At 46.3% G+C, this 17210-nt stretch overlaps 1 protein-coding gene across 2 annotated transcripts; it reads right to left on the reverse strand.

Moving 5' to 3' along the window:
* Window positions 1-152: 152 nt before the first annotated feature.
* Window positions 153-14298, reverse strand: SCYL3 (SCY1 like pseudokinase 3). 2 transcript variants are annotated; one of them, XM_075711112.1, is made up of 13 exons: window positions 14019-14298; window positions 13305-13490; window positions 12515-12628; window positions 11616-11672; window positions 10729-10831; window positions 10029-10140; window positions 9269-9346; window positions 6946-7085; window positions 6010-6197; window positions 5299-5470; window positions 3311-3454; window positions 1996-2732; window positions 153-598 (listed from the first exon to the last, which is right to left on the reverse strand). In XM_075711112.1, the coding sequence occupies exons 1-13, from the start codon at window positions 14181-14183 to the stop codon at window positions 536-538; spliced, it is 2259 nt and encodes a 752-aa protein (XP_075567227.1). In that variant the 5' UTR covers window positions 14184-14298; the 3' UTR covers window positions 153-535. The 2 variants fall into 2 exon arrangements, with proteins under 2 accessions (XP_075567227.1, XP_075567228.1); XM_075711113.1 differs by lacking the exons at window positions 13305-13490; window positions 14019-14298 and having other exon boundaries at window positions 11616-12072; window positions 12515-12546.
* Window positions 14299-17210: the final 2912 nt, after the last annotated feature.

Consider the following 17210-nt stretch of genomic DNA (forward strand, 5'->3'; position numbering starts at 1 on the left):
GCACCTCTTGTGCCATCCACTGACAGAACTATATAAACAGAAATAAATAAGTTGAGTAAACTGTACATTCATCTTAAAATCATCTCTTAGCTAGAAAGTTAGAAATGGCTCATTTTTCTGGAAAAAAAAAAAAGGCACATTAACCAAGGAACTCAGTGTGACTTTCATTTATTGTCATCAGTTTTTCAGAGCAGGGATGAGTTCTGGAACAATTGCTTATACCACTCCTGGCCTCCAGTAGCATGTCAGCACCAACACACCCATCACGCTGTTCCTCCTTCCGGTAGCAGGGGCATGCACCACAGCTGGGCATATTGCTTGAGTGCAGGCCTCACCCCTGCAGTTTTTGGCACAGACTGGAAAGCAGCATCTACTGCAAGAGATCAGGCCCCACGGGATCTTGCTGGCTGCTGCAGCAAGTGCCTGCCTTCTGGCAAAAGCAGTGCTGAGGTACTTATCTGTTGTATTGGGGAAGCAGTGACTTCTCTTACAGAATCCAACACACCATAAATTGCCTTTGTCTCTTTCAGTCCCATTACCAGTTAGTATCATCTTCCCAGTTCAACTCTTCTTCTTCACCCCAGCCTGCAGCTTCAGCCTAGAATCATGTAAAATGATCAACATTAAGGCACGTGTACTGTACTTCTGTACTTGGCACAGCCACAGGAGCCAGGCAGTAGCCTGTGCAGCTTGCCATGGCAGAATGCCAAAAGCCCCTCATAAGACCAAAAATGAAGTGCCAGTATTTGCAGCGGTCTTAAAGAACTTTTAACTACAAAAGGAAACGCCTTAAAGATGAAGAGCAAAGTAACAGGGAGATTCTTGTATTTTTTTCCTAAAATTAAAGCAAGAACTCTTTGTACCAAAACTACTTCCCATTAAGAACAGGATGCTATAAACTAGATGATTTCTTTCCCCCAGGAAACTGCTGTTGTCCTGCTGTATTCTAACACAAGAGTTTCATCTCACCCATCCACTGACACAGCTCTTCTGCTACTCCACAGCACTGACGGCACTACAGTGAGTGATTCCCCTCCCCCCCCAAAATGGGGTTGATACCATGACAGTGCTTCTTAAAAAAAAAAAAAAAAAATCAAGTGTGCCACTTTCAAATGTTGTAAACAACTTCAGTTTACATCCAAGGCTCCTCTCCCCATGCTACCCCTGTGGTAGCTCTCTTGAGACTGAATTAGCAAAACAACTTGAAATCAACACCTGTTCCCTAACAGAGTTATGTGTTCAGGTGGCAGTGTTGGGAGTGCTACCTCCCCTCCTAGGAAACTGAAGCCGTCTCTGGAGCCTCTGTGATGCGGCTAGAGGGATTTACCTGCTTACCTAAGACGACAGTTTTATAACACACACCCCCCCCGCTCCCATTCTCTGAAATGGAGAAATGTCTTGGCCATTCTTCAATGAAAACAAAGCACCCAAAAAGCTTTACTCCCTAATTACAGAGGTTCTGGTTTCCTGGTCCTTTATTTACAATACTATTACATTTTCCTAGAAGAGCCAGGAGCAACACTGAGTCCTGAGCATCCTCTGCGCTTGAAAGCCCCTTCTGTTTGTGCTTGGGGCCATGCCAGTTTCAGCAGACAGGATCCAGCCTTGTTTTACCTGTCAGACAAATTAAGACCCTCCCTAACATAGTGTAGGGTCCTCACATCCAGGATACGGCAGCACAAGTTAAAACTCCTTAGTGCCTTTAGTAGCATATAAGTTAAGCCTGTTCCCTCACTGTTTCTTAACACAGCTGTCTTGCTGCTGCAGTAACAGCTCACTGAATTGCCTGATAAGATGTATCATTCAGAGCTCAGCATCCTGTATTCACAGGTAAAGACTCAACTGTACAGTCGTATGCTGCTGATACTCCCTCATGTTATCCACCATCTGATTAAGAAGCCAGCTGGTTCTACAACAGTGTGTTGTGCTATGTACTTGCTTAAGGGTCCTCTCAAATATGCAGTCATTTAAACCCCACTGCCTATAGCCTCTTACCTCAATAACATCAGGTGCTGCGAATTTCGATGAAAACAGCATGTTCTGGGAGGCACCTTCTCTGCTGGATACTACACCAGAGTGACGGGGAACAACTGCTTCTGTCCTCCCTTCAGGTAAAATCAAAATAGCCGAAGAAGGTTTAATGTCTGGGATCATGTCAGCAAACCAGTCCAGCTCAGGGTCTTGCACAGGTTTCCTCTTCACTTTGATCGTGAATTCTTCTCCTAGGCCAGACTCTGATGACGACTTCAGCCTTTCCTGAAAGGTTGGTTTTGGCAGCACAGTTTGGCCCAGTTGTTCCTGGTGGTCCCATTTGTCATTGCTCCAGCTGCTCCCAGGACAGGACTTTGTGGGGGGACTCAGTCTGAGGCTTTTGAATTCTTTGCTCAGTTGATGGGTACCTGGCAGAGGCCTCAGCGTTTCAACCGCATCGGCTTGTGTCACAGTGAGGCAGTTTCCTGAGGACAGTTCAGGACTAGGGCTGCTGGGCTCAAAGTCATCCCAAGGCTTCTCATCTACATCATGTTCAGCAAAATAAGGTCCCACACTGCCCCGCGGCTCTTGGGGCTGAATTTGAATGTTCACAGTTTTCTCAGTGTCTGTCTCCTCTGGCTCACTCCAGTCTGGCCACTCCTCTGCAGGCTTTTCAGAGGTAGTGAAAGAGCTCCTGCTGCTCCCTAGCATATTAATGCTTCCAGGAATTCCATTCAGGGGGGGCTGAGTGTCTTGCTCACCTGTGGAAGACCAAGGTGTTACATACTCATTTCAAGAGAGCAAGTGTGGAGAACGGAGTTGTGCCTAAAACTCCTTGACATTGCAGGTAGCACCTGGCATGGAAATAAGCTGGTAATGCTGACTGGAAAGATGCTAAGTTCCTCTCATATTAGAAAGCACATCCTGCCTGCAAAGGAGGGATGTTGATCTCAAAGCCCTGGGGCTGATGAGCAATAGGTGACTGAAAAAAGGCCATGAAAGTAAACTAAGTCAACTTCTGAAGTCAGAGAATGACCTGACCTATAAATCTAGTGTATCTGCCAAGCTGTGGGAGGGGTGAAAAAGCACAGCAGAGAACCTGCTGTAAGGAAACAGAAATTCAAGGCTGGCCGGCCAGCCAGCGGTCTGCGTATATCAGATTCCCAAATAACTATTCCCTAGGAAGTCAAGGGTCACACTCTCCTTCCTTCACTGTTACCTTCTTTTGTTCACTATCCCTTTCAGATCAGCACATGGGGAAAATTAACATCTTTTCCAGCAACGTTTCACTTGTAGGACACTTGATTTCTAAAAAGGAAGAGCTAGGGCAAAGTTTTACCTGTCTTTAAAGCCAGTGGATTGTCTTGTCGCACAGAAAGCTTCTTGACAGCTACATTTCCAGCGATGGGCAACACACTAGAATTGTTCTTCAAAGGCCGAGAGGTTTGATTTCTCTGATTGCTTACAACATGACTGGGGGAGTCTGCAGGGATAAAAGAAAAGAAAGGACACCGGATCCACAAGGTGCGTTGTCAGTCTTAGTTGAAACCGCCCGCAGCATTGGAATGTTCTTTCTTACAACACTGACAAGCGATACTGAATGAGGATTGGCACAGCAACGCAGCAGCTGCACCTCTTGAGCTGTATATAACACAATACTCCTCTGTTCCTGCCATCTGCAGCTCTTGCCAATACAAAGTTTGGGCAACAGTAAATGGCCAGTTTTTGCTATGTCCTTTCAAGAAATACACAATGAACAAACTGATTATGATCAGAACAGATGCTTTAAAAAAATACTGTCAGCCACCTGGCTAGATCCAAAATCCTAGCTTCTGCGCTGCTTGGCATCACAAATCCCCTGTTACCTGCCTCTCCTACAAAAGCACAGCACTGATAGTCACAACAATTCAAAGCATAAGCAAGCTCATGCAACTACACAAACCCTTTTTTTAATGCTTGGGCATGAGCAAAGCAGCTTACAGGAACAAGAGGCTCTACCCTGAAGGCTGTGTGACAGCCTCCCTCGGACCACACCTGAGGTGAGGTGGGGTTGGCAAGCACCTAGTTCCAGTTCATTTTTGGGAGTTGCAGCGCATCATCAGTGGTGGTGGTGGTGATTCACTGGCCTCGGCTGTGTGAGGCCCTGTTGCCACCACCCCAGAACAGCATGGCTCGGGCCAGCGCCGCATCTGCTTCCACGTGGCTCGCCCGTGTTCCCAGCCGCTGTGCCTGCCTAGGTTAGGCCTTACCAGCACAACCAGAGCCAGAGACCCGTGGCCTGTGGCGCTGGAAAGGACTGCAATTAACACACGGAACCCACCCCCTCCCCAAAGTGCCCCTGATAACAGGTACATCCTTTTAGGGGCTTAAGCAAACAGCTTATTAAGCCTCACTTGTTCAGCCTCTAGTACTGTTTTTTGCAGGTTATCACTTGCTGTTGAGGACAAAGGTGTGGTTTTTTGTTGTTTGTCAATAGTTAAACCAGGTCTAATTTTAAATATATTCTGAAAAATAAACCTGGTTTTAGCATGCAATCCAAATGGGTTTATTTACTATAGCCTACTAAAATAATGTAAAGCAAAATAATGCAATGAACCATCCACAGATTTTTAATAAAAGGGTGGTAACTGTCAGTACACACATAATCAGGAAGAAAACATTTATACTTAAATTGATCTCTTATCATGCATTTCATTTGGTATCTATATGTCTAAAGTAGAACAAATGCCAATTCTTCCCTCCAGTTATAAGCATTCTTAGTTTGAATATCCAGAAAAGCTTTCCCTTAGTACACTCGGTTCCAAGTTATCTAGCAGGTGCAGGGACTACTGTCTTCATTTGGATTAGCTGAAAAGCCTCCTGAGAGCTGAGAAAATAGGGAAGTTCGTATTCCTTTTCCAATCTATGAATAGAAATTGGGGGAAGAGGATGAGATTTACTATTTTTAAAAACATGAAGAACAGAGGGAATATTAAACAACTATATGGATAAGTACCTAAAGCCTTTTAGAAGGGTAGTATAGTTTTTCCTCCAAACAGACACACTTAATCTCCTTTGCTTACAGAGATTCTTAAAATGAAGAAGATATTTAAAATTTTCCCCCATATATTTCCTACACTTAAAATACTTTTATATAACTCTTCTTATGGTATGAATTCTGTATCTGCAAACAGTCAGCACCTAATTTAGAATTAAAGTTTAACTACAAATTAGCTTTTTTTCAATTAACCTGCCAACAGCAAAAGATTAATCATCCAAGAAACTTTGCCTATGTTGCTTGGACAGAATGGGCAAGAATCCCGAAAGCACTCTGACCGTATCATTTACCTTCTGGGGAGAAATCAGCAGTTTTCATGAAACTTGGTGCAGAGCTTTTGAAAATCTTCGTTCTTTCTCCACCTACAACTACTTCAGGTCCAAGCAGGGAGACAAGAACCGCTAAGCTGTGCAGCGTTATTGCAACGATAGAGTCACTGGTATCTCGAAGGCCCAGCAATACCTACACCAAGAACATGATAACATTACCAAGAACAGAAAATTCTGCTTTTTCATTTCTTTCCCCTTTAAATGTTTTATTTGCATATTTCATTTCTGTGGTCTCCCACAGCTGTCAGTAGACACCAAATGTTATTCTGTAGCATAAAATCAGCCTTCCGCTTTGTGTTACAAGCTAAAGAGGGTGGCTGGCCCTAGTGCCTGCTGAGCGCTGGAGCGCAACGCCAAGGCACCCTGAGCTTAGACCGATCACTCCTCCACTCTTGACAGCTGTGGCGTGAAACAGGAACAGAGTTGTTTGTTGTGAGGCTGCCAGTCCAGGGCAACAGGTACCAGCACAAGTGGTGTGTGTGCCAGAGGGAATGGGGCTTAACAAAAATGGCACACCAGATCTGGATGGGGTGTAAGGGCTAGGGTTTGCATAGAAAGGAGGTTGCAAACTGTCTGAGTACTATGAGATCCTAACTTTAAGCTAAGAACCAGCCCGAGCAGTAGAAATCCCATATTCGAGGATATACCGCGTATTGTTTTGCTGTCCTTAACCTGTGGCAATATGATGTTTTTCAACTCCTCCCGAGAGAACAGTTCTGCGTAGGCATGAATGTGAGACAGCAACACCATTCGAACGTGCTCCTCGTGAACCTCAAATAGCTTCAGCAGCACAGGAATGACGTGCGTCTGGAACAAGGCTGGTGACAGGAGGCAGCTGGTCTGGCTTTCTCCAATTTGCTCTAGGGAAGAGAGGTGAAGATGGGAAAAGGCTGTTTCAATGAGAGGCAGCTCACCCAAAAGCTACTCACTGAGAAACCATCACAGCCGAAATCTACAGTGTCACCCCACTGCCAGGTCTGGTTCTTTGTCAGCTGCCAACACAGCTTGCTCAGGATGTCAGAGATGGGAGGGAGGAGAGGCAGCAGCGCCAGTGTCCATTGCTCGACAGCAATGGCTCTCAACACTGAAGGTCAGACAGTCACAAGACAGGTATTGCTTGGCCGAAACATCAGTAGCTATTTAGGAAAAGCTTTAGGAGAGGGGAGGCAAACAGTGGGGACAGAGATAGCTGGGGATCCAGCAAGACATGCTGCACACCCCTTATAGAGGGAAGGAGAAGAGACTGAGCACCCTTACAGGAGAATGAGTGCAGTGGCAGAAGAAAAAGGGCAGAGAGGGTAGGGGAAAGGTGAGAAGAGGGATGTGCAGTGAGCCACTGAGAAAGCCTGAGGCAGGTGGGTGGGGTGACACATAAACCTGGGAAAGAGCCCATGCAATTCCTAATTCTCTTCCCAGCATCAGCAGAGCAGTGGGAAAGTACTGCAAATGGGGAAGCACACATAACTGTCCTTTCCAGTTCTGTACGTTACAGTATTTGTTCTGGTTAAATGAACGCCACTGTTCCCTTGATTCAATGGAACGACCACTCTGAATTCATTCCAAACTCATCAGTAATAATTCTGAAGAGAGAAAGTATTTAAAGGTCACCTTTCTTTGGACCCAGCAGATGAGGAAGAAAACTCTTGACAGCTACAGGTTCTGCAAACACGAGCTGATTGAGTAGAAGAGGCACCAGCCGTGACGCTATCAGCTCCTCTGACAAGCCGGCCACCCTGTCCAGCAGGAATCTGCGTTCCAGGAGAGAGCAATTAGCGTCAAGGCAGCCGTCCATGCATTTACGACTGTTTCCCTTAATACTGCTTTCCCCTTCTTTGGGGTCCAACTCATCTCCTAGAGACAAAGTCCCATCACAGCCTCTCACTCTGCGTGCACACTAACCTAGAACAAAACGACTCTGCTCCTGCCCGAGGCTTTCAGGCAACAATAACACAAAGCAGGAGCCAGAGACGCATCCTGTAAAACCCCACACCCAGATCACAGGCTGTCATGAGCACATCCAAAAGCACCGCTGCACCTGCAGCTGGCTCATGAAGGCCTCCCCCTCTGAGAAGCTGCCCACTGCTGCAGCATCAAACTGCCTCAGAGCTGGTGTCTCCCATGAAGTGCTACAGCATTAAAACTGCAGCAGAGAGTTGGCCTCTCGCCCCACAACCTGGTGCATTGCAAGAATTTTCCTACTGCTTGAGAAAAGGCTGTTCTACCCACCACCGAAGGGAAGTTTCCCTTGCAAAACGGGAATCCTATTTTGAAACCACTTTCATCTAATACATTTTAGAGGTGGCCAACAGAGCATGGGATGGGTTTAAGTCACAAAGAGTTTTATTTTGTGCAACTGCTCTTCTTTGTAGGATTTTCATCTTTAAAATATCAGTAACAATTACCGCTTTTCTCTAGGTTTGGAGGACAGTTAAGAGCAATAGTGCAAATCCTGTGAAAGCCCCTCTGCCTGATAAAGGAGCAACACTGCTGTATCTTTAAACAAAGTATTCGTTCCCTCCCTCAGTAAACACTGCTGTTACACAGATGGTGGGAGCCATTCTGAATGTTCCTGCTAAGATCCCCTTTCTCCTCTTCTTTGCTCTACTTGGTCTCAAACTAGTGAAATTAAACCAGTGTTACAACTGACAGTGACCGCAGAAGTATGAAACAGGCAGGAAAATAGCTCTGTAAGAACACCCAGGCTCCTTTATATGGAAAAAGAAAGAAAAATTCAGCTTCTCCCTTTTTCAGGCCCAGATAATGCCATGACTACATGGAAGCTTCCCTTAGAGAAAACGTCTTGGGGACCATGACAATAGAATTTCCTGCAGATGCTGCACTACTGCAGCTGAGACATCCATTACAGACAATAGCTTTACCCAGGGCTGGCACCACAAGATTAATTCACCCAATACGTCTTAGTGAAAACTGTCTCAGCAATGTACAAGATCTGCCTAAATGGAAGAAATTTTCACCCTTAAGAGGTGCCTAGTGCTAGATGTCACTTTTTGCAAAGTCACATCTAAAATAAAGCTACTTCTAAGAATGAGGCGAGGGAAAGATTCTTTTGTCCTAGCACATTACAAGAAGTTCTCTGATATTTTAGGCTATTTTGAAACTGGGCAAGCAGATAGCCTGTGTGTAAAGCAGCAGGACCCTGGGACAGCTCCAGTGAGGGACTGTTCACCAGAGCTTGAGCAGCCAAGCTGTTAGGCCACACTCCCTCCTCTACCGCAACCCTACAACACAGGAATGGGCTTTTCAAACGATTACCCATGGTGCAGTGGGAGATGGGCCAGTGCTGCTAAAGTGGGTGAAAGAGAACCTGAATAATTTAACTTCTGCTAATAACATCAGCATTATGCCCCACAAAGTGCATTAACTCAATTAGAATATGGACAATGGAAAAATTCTTTCCTTTTCATATCCCTGTACTCCTGGGAAAGCTTCTGTTCTTGGCTCTGCAGGAGTTCAACCCAGCTGCTAGCAAGCAGACAGGATTCAGAAAAGCACCCCTGAAATGACACATGTCACTACATTCCGGTCTCTGACTGATTCTCCAGTGACAGCAATTGGTCTGTAGCAGGTGAAAACACTGCTGTCCGTGCAGCTGTGCCCAGCCTCACTCGGGAGCCTGGCAAGTATCAGAACGATGCAGAGCCCAGCAGATACCACTCCTCCCAAACACCAAACCATTCACAACAAGAAGCTGGAAAAGGAGGGAGTGAAGAATTTCCTCTTTGATGCGATCATTACTTTGCGTGGAGTACCCAAAATATTACAGAGCAAACAATGTTCTGCCAAAGCAATCAAAATCTGGCACCTGAGGAACTACCTCTCTGGCCACTAGCCTTCGAGGTCCCCCCACAATCCCATTCGGCAGAAGTATTTCTGAAATAAGAAGCTTCCAGATTATAGGTCCTTCACTTACTTGAAAAACTCAGTTTTTTCCTCCTCAGACTTTAGTGTTAAGGTCTTCAGAAAATTCACAACTTCCAGAAAATCATTCCTAAGCACAAAAACGTAGGCTGTCAAGTGTGATTCTTACTGATGCTTAAACCACCCACAACCAAGAGACTGCAAATCCCCATCCTTCATTTAGCAGAGATAACTAGACAGAGGGATACAAGTCAAATGCTGGGGGACCAAGAACGACAGCATGGAGGTGTGACCAGTTACCCGACAGCTGCGCCTGCGCAGTGCTGCACTTTGAAGTCAGCAATTCGCAGGCAGACCTGGGCAACGCACCATCAACCACCCCTGACCACCTTCCTGGGGCAATGAGCAGAAGGAAGTGTCTACACTAATGCCACCACCCAGAGAAGCACTCAGGTGACAGCAGACACAGCTCTGTGTGGACTATCTCGGAGCCTTCTTCGCTCCAGCGGTATTGCTAATGATTTTATTTTCTAGAGCATTTTGCACCACCTCCCATGAGCCTGGGGAGATCCAACTGACTGCATGTCACTAAGGGACACACTTCTGTCATCACTGCTAACTTGGCACCTCATCTGGAAGGCTGAAAATGCTTTCAATTTAAGGACTCCCTTTGTCAGAGATCCCTGTAAGAGGTAAGGATTAAGTCTGCACTTCCAATAAGTAACATGCCTTCACAGAATTAACGCATTTGCAACACAGAGATAAGCAGTATTAAGACATACCAAGAGGGGCAGGATATTCTGTTTCCTTACCTGAAGAACTCGTGACACAATAAGCTGGACAGTGGTGGACGACACTTTGGATCTGGATTCAGCAGTGTACAGTGCAAGGTTTGCTGAAAGCTGGAGAGAATATCTGCTGAAACTGAAATCCAGAGCACCTGCAGTTAGATTTCTCTCTTAACACTGAACAAGCTACGTTCAGGAGTCCTCCACCCTCCCAAAAAACTTATTTTTGGAAGCTCTGTTTGATAGCAAAATTGCTCGTATCTGTCCCTAAAGGAAGGGAAAATAGCATTTCCATTTCTCTCCTTAGGCTTCTTGCCTACTGGAGCACCAAGGAGTGCTACTGTACTCCAAGAAGCTTCCTGCTCCCTCTCTGCTAGAAGGCAGCAGCCCCTGCTCAGTTGTGGTACACAGCATCCACACGCCCGCATCCATAACCCTTGAAGCGGCTGGTGGGGCAGGACCAAGCGAACCTCTGACTGCTGCAGAGCAGTCGTGGGAGTGCTCGTGTTACGCAGGCTGGTGACCTCCAGCCACATCTGACCATATTCATACAGGAGAAGCTGACGACTGTATTTTAACCTAGCAAACACGAAGAACAACGATGACCACTGAACCTGCAGCACATCTGCCAGCGACAACGGAAGGCAAATGGCTCAGTTGACACAGGCAAGGAATAAGCTACAGAGGCTGGTCAAGAGCAAAATAAACACGTGTCATTCCTCACCCTGATCGTTTAGGACTGTCAGGAGATTTTCAACCATTGTTCCAAACGCGTAGGCATCCCTTGCGTGCCCATAGCTGTTGGGCAGAATTTTGAAATCTGCAGACTGAAAAAAGCCAAAAAACCCAAAAAGATCAGCAAAGCAGGAGTTTATGAAATACTTGGTAGTTTCCATGAATCTCTATTGCCACCCCCACCCCCCACATACACTCTACAATTCTTTTCATAGCACCAAAGCTCCACTGAGTAGTCTACAACTAGAATATTATGCTAAAAAAACCTCCACCGGGGAATTAATAACCCACAGGGGCAACTACGATAAAACAATTCCCCCATGAATGCATGCAGCAATTGCAAGTCAACAACTTTCAGCATTTATATGGAAACAGGCGTTAATTAGAGAGAAAGTGAGTGCTCCTTTAAGGTAAGCAACTCATAGGATTCTTAATAGATAGGAGGTGACTAACGAGAGGAAAAAAAAAAAAAAAAAAGGCTGTTGTATGTGAGAATTACACAACCGTGTGACCACAGTGATCTGGGCAATCTCAGCAACTACTCTGTAATTTTTGAAAGCTTTGGTGATTTAGAAGCATTAAAGCCGCAACACAAAGTGGTTGCAAAAATATTATGACAACCTTCTGTCCCACCACTCCTCATTCAGAATTTCACTTCCCTATGCCCAACACTGTATCCAAACCAGGGATGGGAGGGAAGCGGGGGGGGGGGGGGGGAAATAAATAAAAAGAGAGTAAACCTCAGGTACTATCCAACAGCCACTTTCTCCCATTCAGGCATAAGGAAATAAAATATGTGAATGAAAACTATTTCCCAAACATTGCACTTTTATTTGTTGCCAGCAAGAAGCTCCTCCAGCAAGTGATGTTACTCACCATCTCCTCGCAAGGGATGCACGACTGGTCTCGTACTGACTTCACATGACAGAGGAACTGGAAGGAGAAGAAGGGAGACATGAGCTGCCTCGATTGCTTACCTGTGCCAAGGAGCAGGAGCAGGCTCTCCCCACGGGCCAGGGCTGAGCTTTGCTCTGCCCAGAGGGGAAGCACAAATGGACCAGGTGTGAAGCACCAAGCTTCAGGCTTGCTTGACAGAAAGCAACTTCAGGGCATCACAGCCAACTCATCCCTTTAATACTCAGTCCTATCGTCCCACATGATCCATCTGGACAGGAAAAGGATTTCATGAGCTTTAGCAGTCAGGTTTTACTGCTGTGCTCTTTGCATTGTTGTGTACCAGCATGGACACCAGTTGCGTGTCTGCCTGATCCCTTCTGAAAGGTGATACGCGCCAGGGACACTCAATACAGTTCGTGAAGGATTTGTGGATCGTCTGGGAGAAAAGACAATATGCATTTATGACACAGTGCCAGGCTGCAGCAATGACTCTGCACAGCATGCAGCAGAAATCAAACCAGGAATTTTTCTGCTAACACCAGTAACAAGCAATGAAGATGCCAGCAGCAAAAGTTAAGGAGTCATTTAATTATTTTTCTTATTGATTCATTTCAACCTGGATCTTCCTGCTTCACAGTTTGTTTTTAAATCAGTCCAGAGGAACAAATATTTCTCACTCTCACCAGTCTTAACCTACCCTCCAGCCAGCAGTACCCTTTAGAAAAGCAGATGCTTTTTGGATAATGGGGAATTAGTTTCTGTTTGTGTACATTCAAGTAACTGGAAGGACTTGGGCCTTCACATCCATAGCTGGCCAGCTTCAGCAGGCCAGGAGCCCTCTCCCAGGCATCAGAGGGTGTGCTTTGCTTGGCTCTTACCTCTGGGGTGGCTTCATTGAAGTTACAGACTGTTTCCATTCCTCCCAGCTTCCAGTGCCCATCCTCACTTACAAACACGGATGTTAAACAGACGTTGTTATGTGTTAGGTTTCCCTAAAACATTAAAAAAAAAAAAAAAAAAAAGATAACAGAGTTGGGGATAGATGAAGATGTAAAAACTTAATCAGTACTAATTAAGTGCTGCAAGGAGCTGAGGAAAAGCTGCCAAAAAGCACACAATTCTAAAGGTCCTTCGGGATTTTGTAGGTGACTAGCCGGTATCAGGCAGAAGGGATGGGGTTTTAGAGCAGACAAAGCTGTAATTGTCACAACGCAATTGTAAATCCAGAAGACCTCCAACTATGAACACAAAGCCCAAAAACTACAGTCTGAGCTGGGATTTAACTGCAATCCTGGACAAGCGCACAGTGCCAAAACAGAGGAGTGGTGACACCGATCTCTGACACGTGGCAACAGCTGTAAATAAATGCCGAGGCCGAGCAATCCCATTTCCCTAAAGTAAGAAGCACTGCAAGCAGATGTCAATCCATGAATTGAGAACTGCTCCCTTACTTCCAAAACCCACAGCATTTTCAATTACTCTTCCTCCTAACAAAGCAGCCAATGATCTTAGCGGTTTCAGCCTAAAAGAACTGTGGGGTATGGGTCTGTCTTTTTGTGAAGAACCGGTAATGAGACAATCGTCCAGGCAAGCCCAGGTACAAGGCTCTCCTGTCATGTTTCATCTGGCTCCCACCAAAGCCTGACAACTGCTGCCAGTGGTACCTACCCTGTCGTGGAGGAAGATGAGCGCCAGCAACACATCGTAGATTCCTGCACAGATTTCTGCAGATGAGAGTGTCTCCAGAACCATCTCCAAAGGCTTCACACGTTCTGTAACCAGGTGGATCCCATTTGCTTCCACAGTACAAGAGAGGAAGCGCAGAAGGCAAGGGTGGCGCAAGGTTTTCAGGTGCTTCCAGAAACAAAGACATCTGTCAAATCTCATCCAAGGCATCTCTTTTGGCTGCAGAGCTTAGCCTTGTTCTTTCAGCCATATATTCTGCTTGCATTTAGATAGCCCATCCTTGCTCCTCACCATGCACTCAGCACACTCACTCACTCATTGCAGAACCCTTTATAATACATCCAGATAAAATCTTACGCAGAATAAACACAGTATTTTGGGTAGGGTCCACCTAAGAAAGACTCTCTAACTTAGATCTGCAGGACGAGACCAGTGCCCTGCAAATGAATGCAGGTATTGCTATCCGAACACCGTTTCCCACCACCACTCGCATTGTGTGGCGCACAATGAGCTTTGCAGCTGCCAACCCCCTTGTTCCCCCCCCACAGCAGCTGTTTGCAGCCACGGTCAACTTTGACCTTTTCTCCTGCCCTTAGTCCCCCCAAAGGTTTGACCCTCATTAACTCATTCCCACCCCTCCAAGAAAAAGGAGGGACAGCTCCGACAAGTCTGTCCCAGGCGCACTCTCCACAGTACCTTGGCAGCTTTATTAACCTTATCTTCATTCTCTCGCTTGTACACAAAGACCGAAGCAAGTTTGCCATCTTGTAGCACGGCTGGATAAATTGTGTGTCCAGTTGGCAGTGTGAACGGTGGCTCTTCTAGTACGTAGCTCTTCAAAGCACTGTTCTCAGAGCCCATCACTTGCAGAGTTTGGCTGTTGTAGAGGTTCCCTCTTGACAACAAACAGGCCTTTGGGTGAAGGAAGATTTTTTCCAAACAGATTCAGTTCTGGCAGGCGCTGTCCAGTTCGCCTTCAGAGCATTTTCTGAAAAGCATGAGACAGCCATGAGGACCTCCTCCTGCCAGCATCCTCTCCTTCAGTTTAAGGACAAGAACAAAATCCCCACCCACTGTAAAGGAAACCGGGTGTCCATGAAAGGGTTCAGATCAACAGGCGAGCAGCTCTCTAGCTGTGGAGGTAGGACTGCACTGTCATCTGTGTCAGCATCACCACCAGACATCACCAGCTCTGCCACACAGACGAACAGACAGTACGGTGTCCACAACTAGTCACTGACCTGGCCACCAAACCCAGGATCCATCAAAACTCCCAGACATGCAGAAACCTACTCCAGAGGTTTAGTTCAGGTAAGCCCAGTCAGCAGTTAGGAACTGCCTCAGGGCACAAGGAGGCCCCGGCCTTCTTAAAAGCAGCCCCTGCTCAATTCTCCAAGACACAGAGGACTTCTAGCAAAGCTATAGTCAGGTAACCTCCTCCAGCGGCATGCTTCCCCCCCTGCCCCCAATTACCTTTTCTCCATCTGACAAATATTCCATCTGCCTGCCAACCCTGCCTTCCTCCCACAGCCTCTGTCAGGAAGAGGCTGGCACAGATTTTTGTGCTGCTTCCTCGCACACAAAACCGGTAAAACAAACACGCTGATTGCAGAGGCTCTTTTAGAAAACACTGACCATGCATATGCTCTGTAATCAGGCTTGTGATCACAGGCTACAGGCGAGACCCTGAATACCGGTCTGTATACAGAAGTTAGCAAATGATACTTTAGTAATGAGAGAGAAAAACCTCAGTTTTTGGGAAAAGCAGGGGAAAATACTGCCCACCCCCAAGGATTTTTTGCAACTGGAGAATTGCTTTATGGTGGTTGTTTCCGGCCGTGACCAGAGGCTTCAGGAGGGCAACAACGCAGGGGTCTCTCAGCTCCCCGACAGAGCTGTTCCAGCAAAGCTGCTGCTCTGGCCCCTCTCCCATGTCTCTAGTTCAAGCCCTCCCAGGAGCTCCGAGGTCAGCAGTGCTGGGAGCCTTCTGGAGATCTGGTCTGTTAGGTTTTCCAGGCTTCTTTTCACTGCTTCAGTTAAGAATTAGTTATCTAAATGATTGCCCCCCTCCCCCCTTTCCCCAAAGTCTTATATTTAAACATGTTATGATCTGATGTTTTTTTTAAATGTAAACATGCCAATTGCACAACCCCCTAGTCAACAAGAGCATTGTGAAGGAGCAGAATGCTGCCTTTTTAATAGACTTCATACAAATCCTTGCTCACACATCATTTAATCACCTTTGTTAGCTAACTGTTCTGTAACAAACAGGTAGCTACAACTCTAGATGTGTTTCTCGCTAGGAGGAATGAACCCTGGGAACACATTAGATATGGGAACCAGAACACATTACAGCTCTTAACTGTTTGATGTGAACAGACCTTAACCCTCCAGAGTGTACCAAGTAAGTGTACAACAACCACTACAGTTGGAAATTGTGGTTTTTTTTTTTTTTTTTTTTTAATTGAGCTTGTGTGCCCTGATCAAACTAAAAATCTAACACTGAATTATCTACAGAACATGCAGCTTGCTGTCATTCTCTCCCCTCTAGTGTCAGGGACGGATCTGCACCTCTTCAGTGCCAATTCCTTTAACATGACCTTTAAGAAATCAAGGGAAAGCTGTAGAAGTCTAAACTGCAGCATCCCAGCACTAGACAAAGGGGCTAAGAGGTGAAAGGGAAGCACCATGCATCAGTTACAGGCAGTTCTTAAAAGGACTTTCTGGTGAACTCCTTGGCACAAAAGGATTCACGCTGCCCTGAGATGGAAGGCCTTCCTCTCCAGCCGGTCCCTGGGAGCTCTGCTCTGGCTCACCCCAGGTTAACCATCCACACCTGTGTGCAATGGCACCGGCTGCTCCTGCCGGGCACAGCTGAGGGCATTAATCTGCATTCTCTGCTTTGTTTGCTAGCTCTACTGTAATTACTTCTCAGTCAGATTTTGCACAGGACAGCTGAAAGTGTCTGAACTGACCTAGTGCCTCGTGTTCCTCCAAAAGCATATGGACATATTCATGGGTTACGAATTTGGCTTCAGGGATGCCTTCAGGAGTCATTCAAATAACTGCGATCTACTCGAGCGCCACTGTACAACAACCAGCTCCAAACAAGCATCCCCTGCTCCAGGTAACCGTCTCTCAGGAGGAACCCAGCAACTCTCAGTATCAAACACCGAGCACCTTCAAGAGAGCAGCTTCGAACAACCAAGTGGCAACAGCAGCCTGTGGAACCACGAGCCACACTTTTCAGGAACACGTCAGCTTTGCAAAACTATCGCTTGGTTTCGTTTCTTTTTTGCAGCACTCCAAAACATGCTGGCTATTGAAACTCCAGCAGGCAAAAGCGTTTGCAAAGGTGTATGCCTAGGTGTGGCTAAAACCCAAGGAAGAATTCTTCTGATGCTAAAATAAACTGTCAGTCACACAACTATGCTGTGTAAGGACCACATAGGCTTTGCGGGTTAAGAACATCACCCACGTTGTAACCCTTTAACATCTTATTTTCAATAAATTGTAAACATGAACATTAGGTGTAACACACCGTGCACCTTGAGATGGAGAGAAGCCCAGCAGGGAAAGACGGAAGGACTGGGAGTTAAGAACAATTTGGGTTTGCTACCATAAACGGTGTTAGAGTTGGAATTTCAGTTTAAGTTCCTTGCAGAGTGGTAACACCCCACATACAAGGTATTCACCTGAAACACATACACCAAGCCCTGTCACTCCCATTCCAGGGCCAAGAGTGAGGCAGTTCCTGGCTTTCCACTCGCCCTGCCCGCCACCTCCCATGCCAACAGAGCCTCCTGGAAGCTGCTATCAGAGGCGACGGGTGCTTTGCTCCCAAAGGCAGTGGTTTCCCAGCACGGCGACTGCAAACGTCCAGCGAGC

Source organism: Pelecanus crispus, chromosome 5, assembly GCF_030463565.1.
Source record: "Pelecanus crispus isolate bPelCri1 chromosome 5, bPelCri1.pri, whole genome shotgun sequence".
In the NCBI taxonomy this organism is placed as follows: domain Eukaryota; kingdom Metazoa; phylum Chordata; class Aves; order Pelecaniformes; family Pelecanidae; genus Pelecanus; species Pelecanus crispus.

Coding starts and splice junctions, on each gene's coding strand:
- SCYL3 (XM_075711112.1), bottom strand. CDS start 14,183: ATGGGCTCTGAGAACAGTGCTTTGAAGAGCTACGTACTAGAAGAGCCA. Junction 11,673..12,514: donor TCAATGAAGCCACCCCAGAG/GTAAGAGCCAAG, acceptor TTCTCCTTCCAG/TTCCTCTGTCATGTGAAGTC. Junction 6,198..6,945: donor TCTGCTGGGTCCAAAGAAAG/GTGACCTTTAAA, acceptor TCTCTTCCCTAG/AGCAAATTGGAGAAAGCCAG.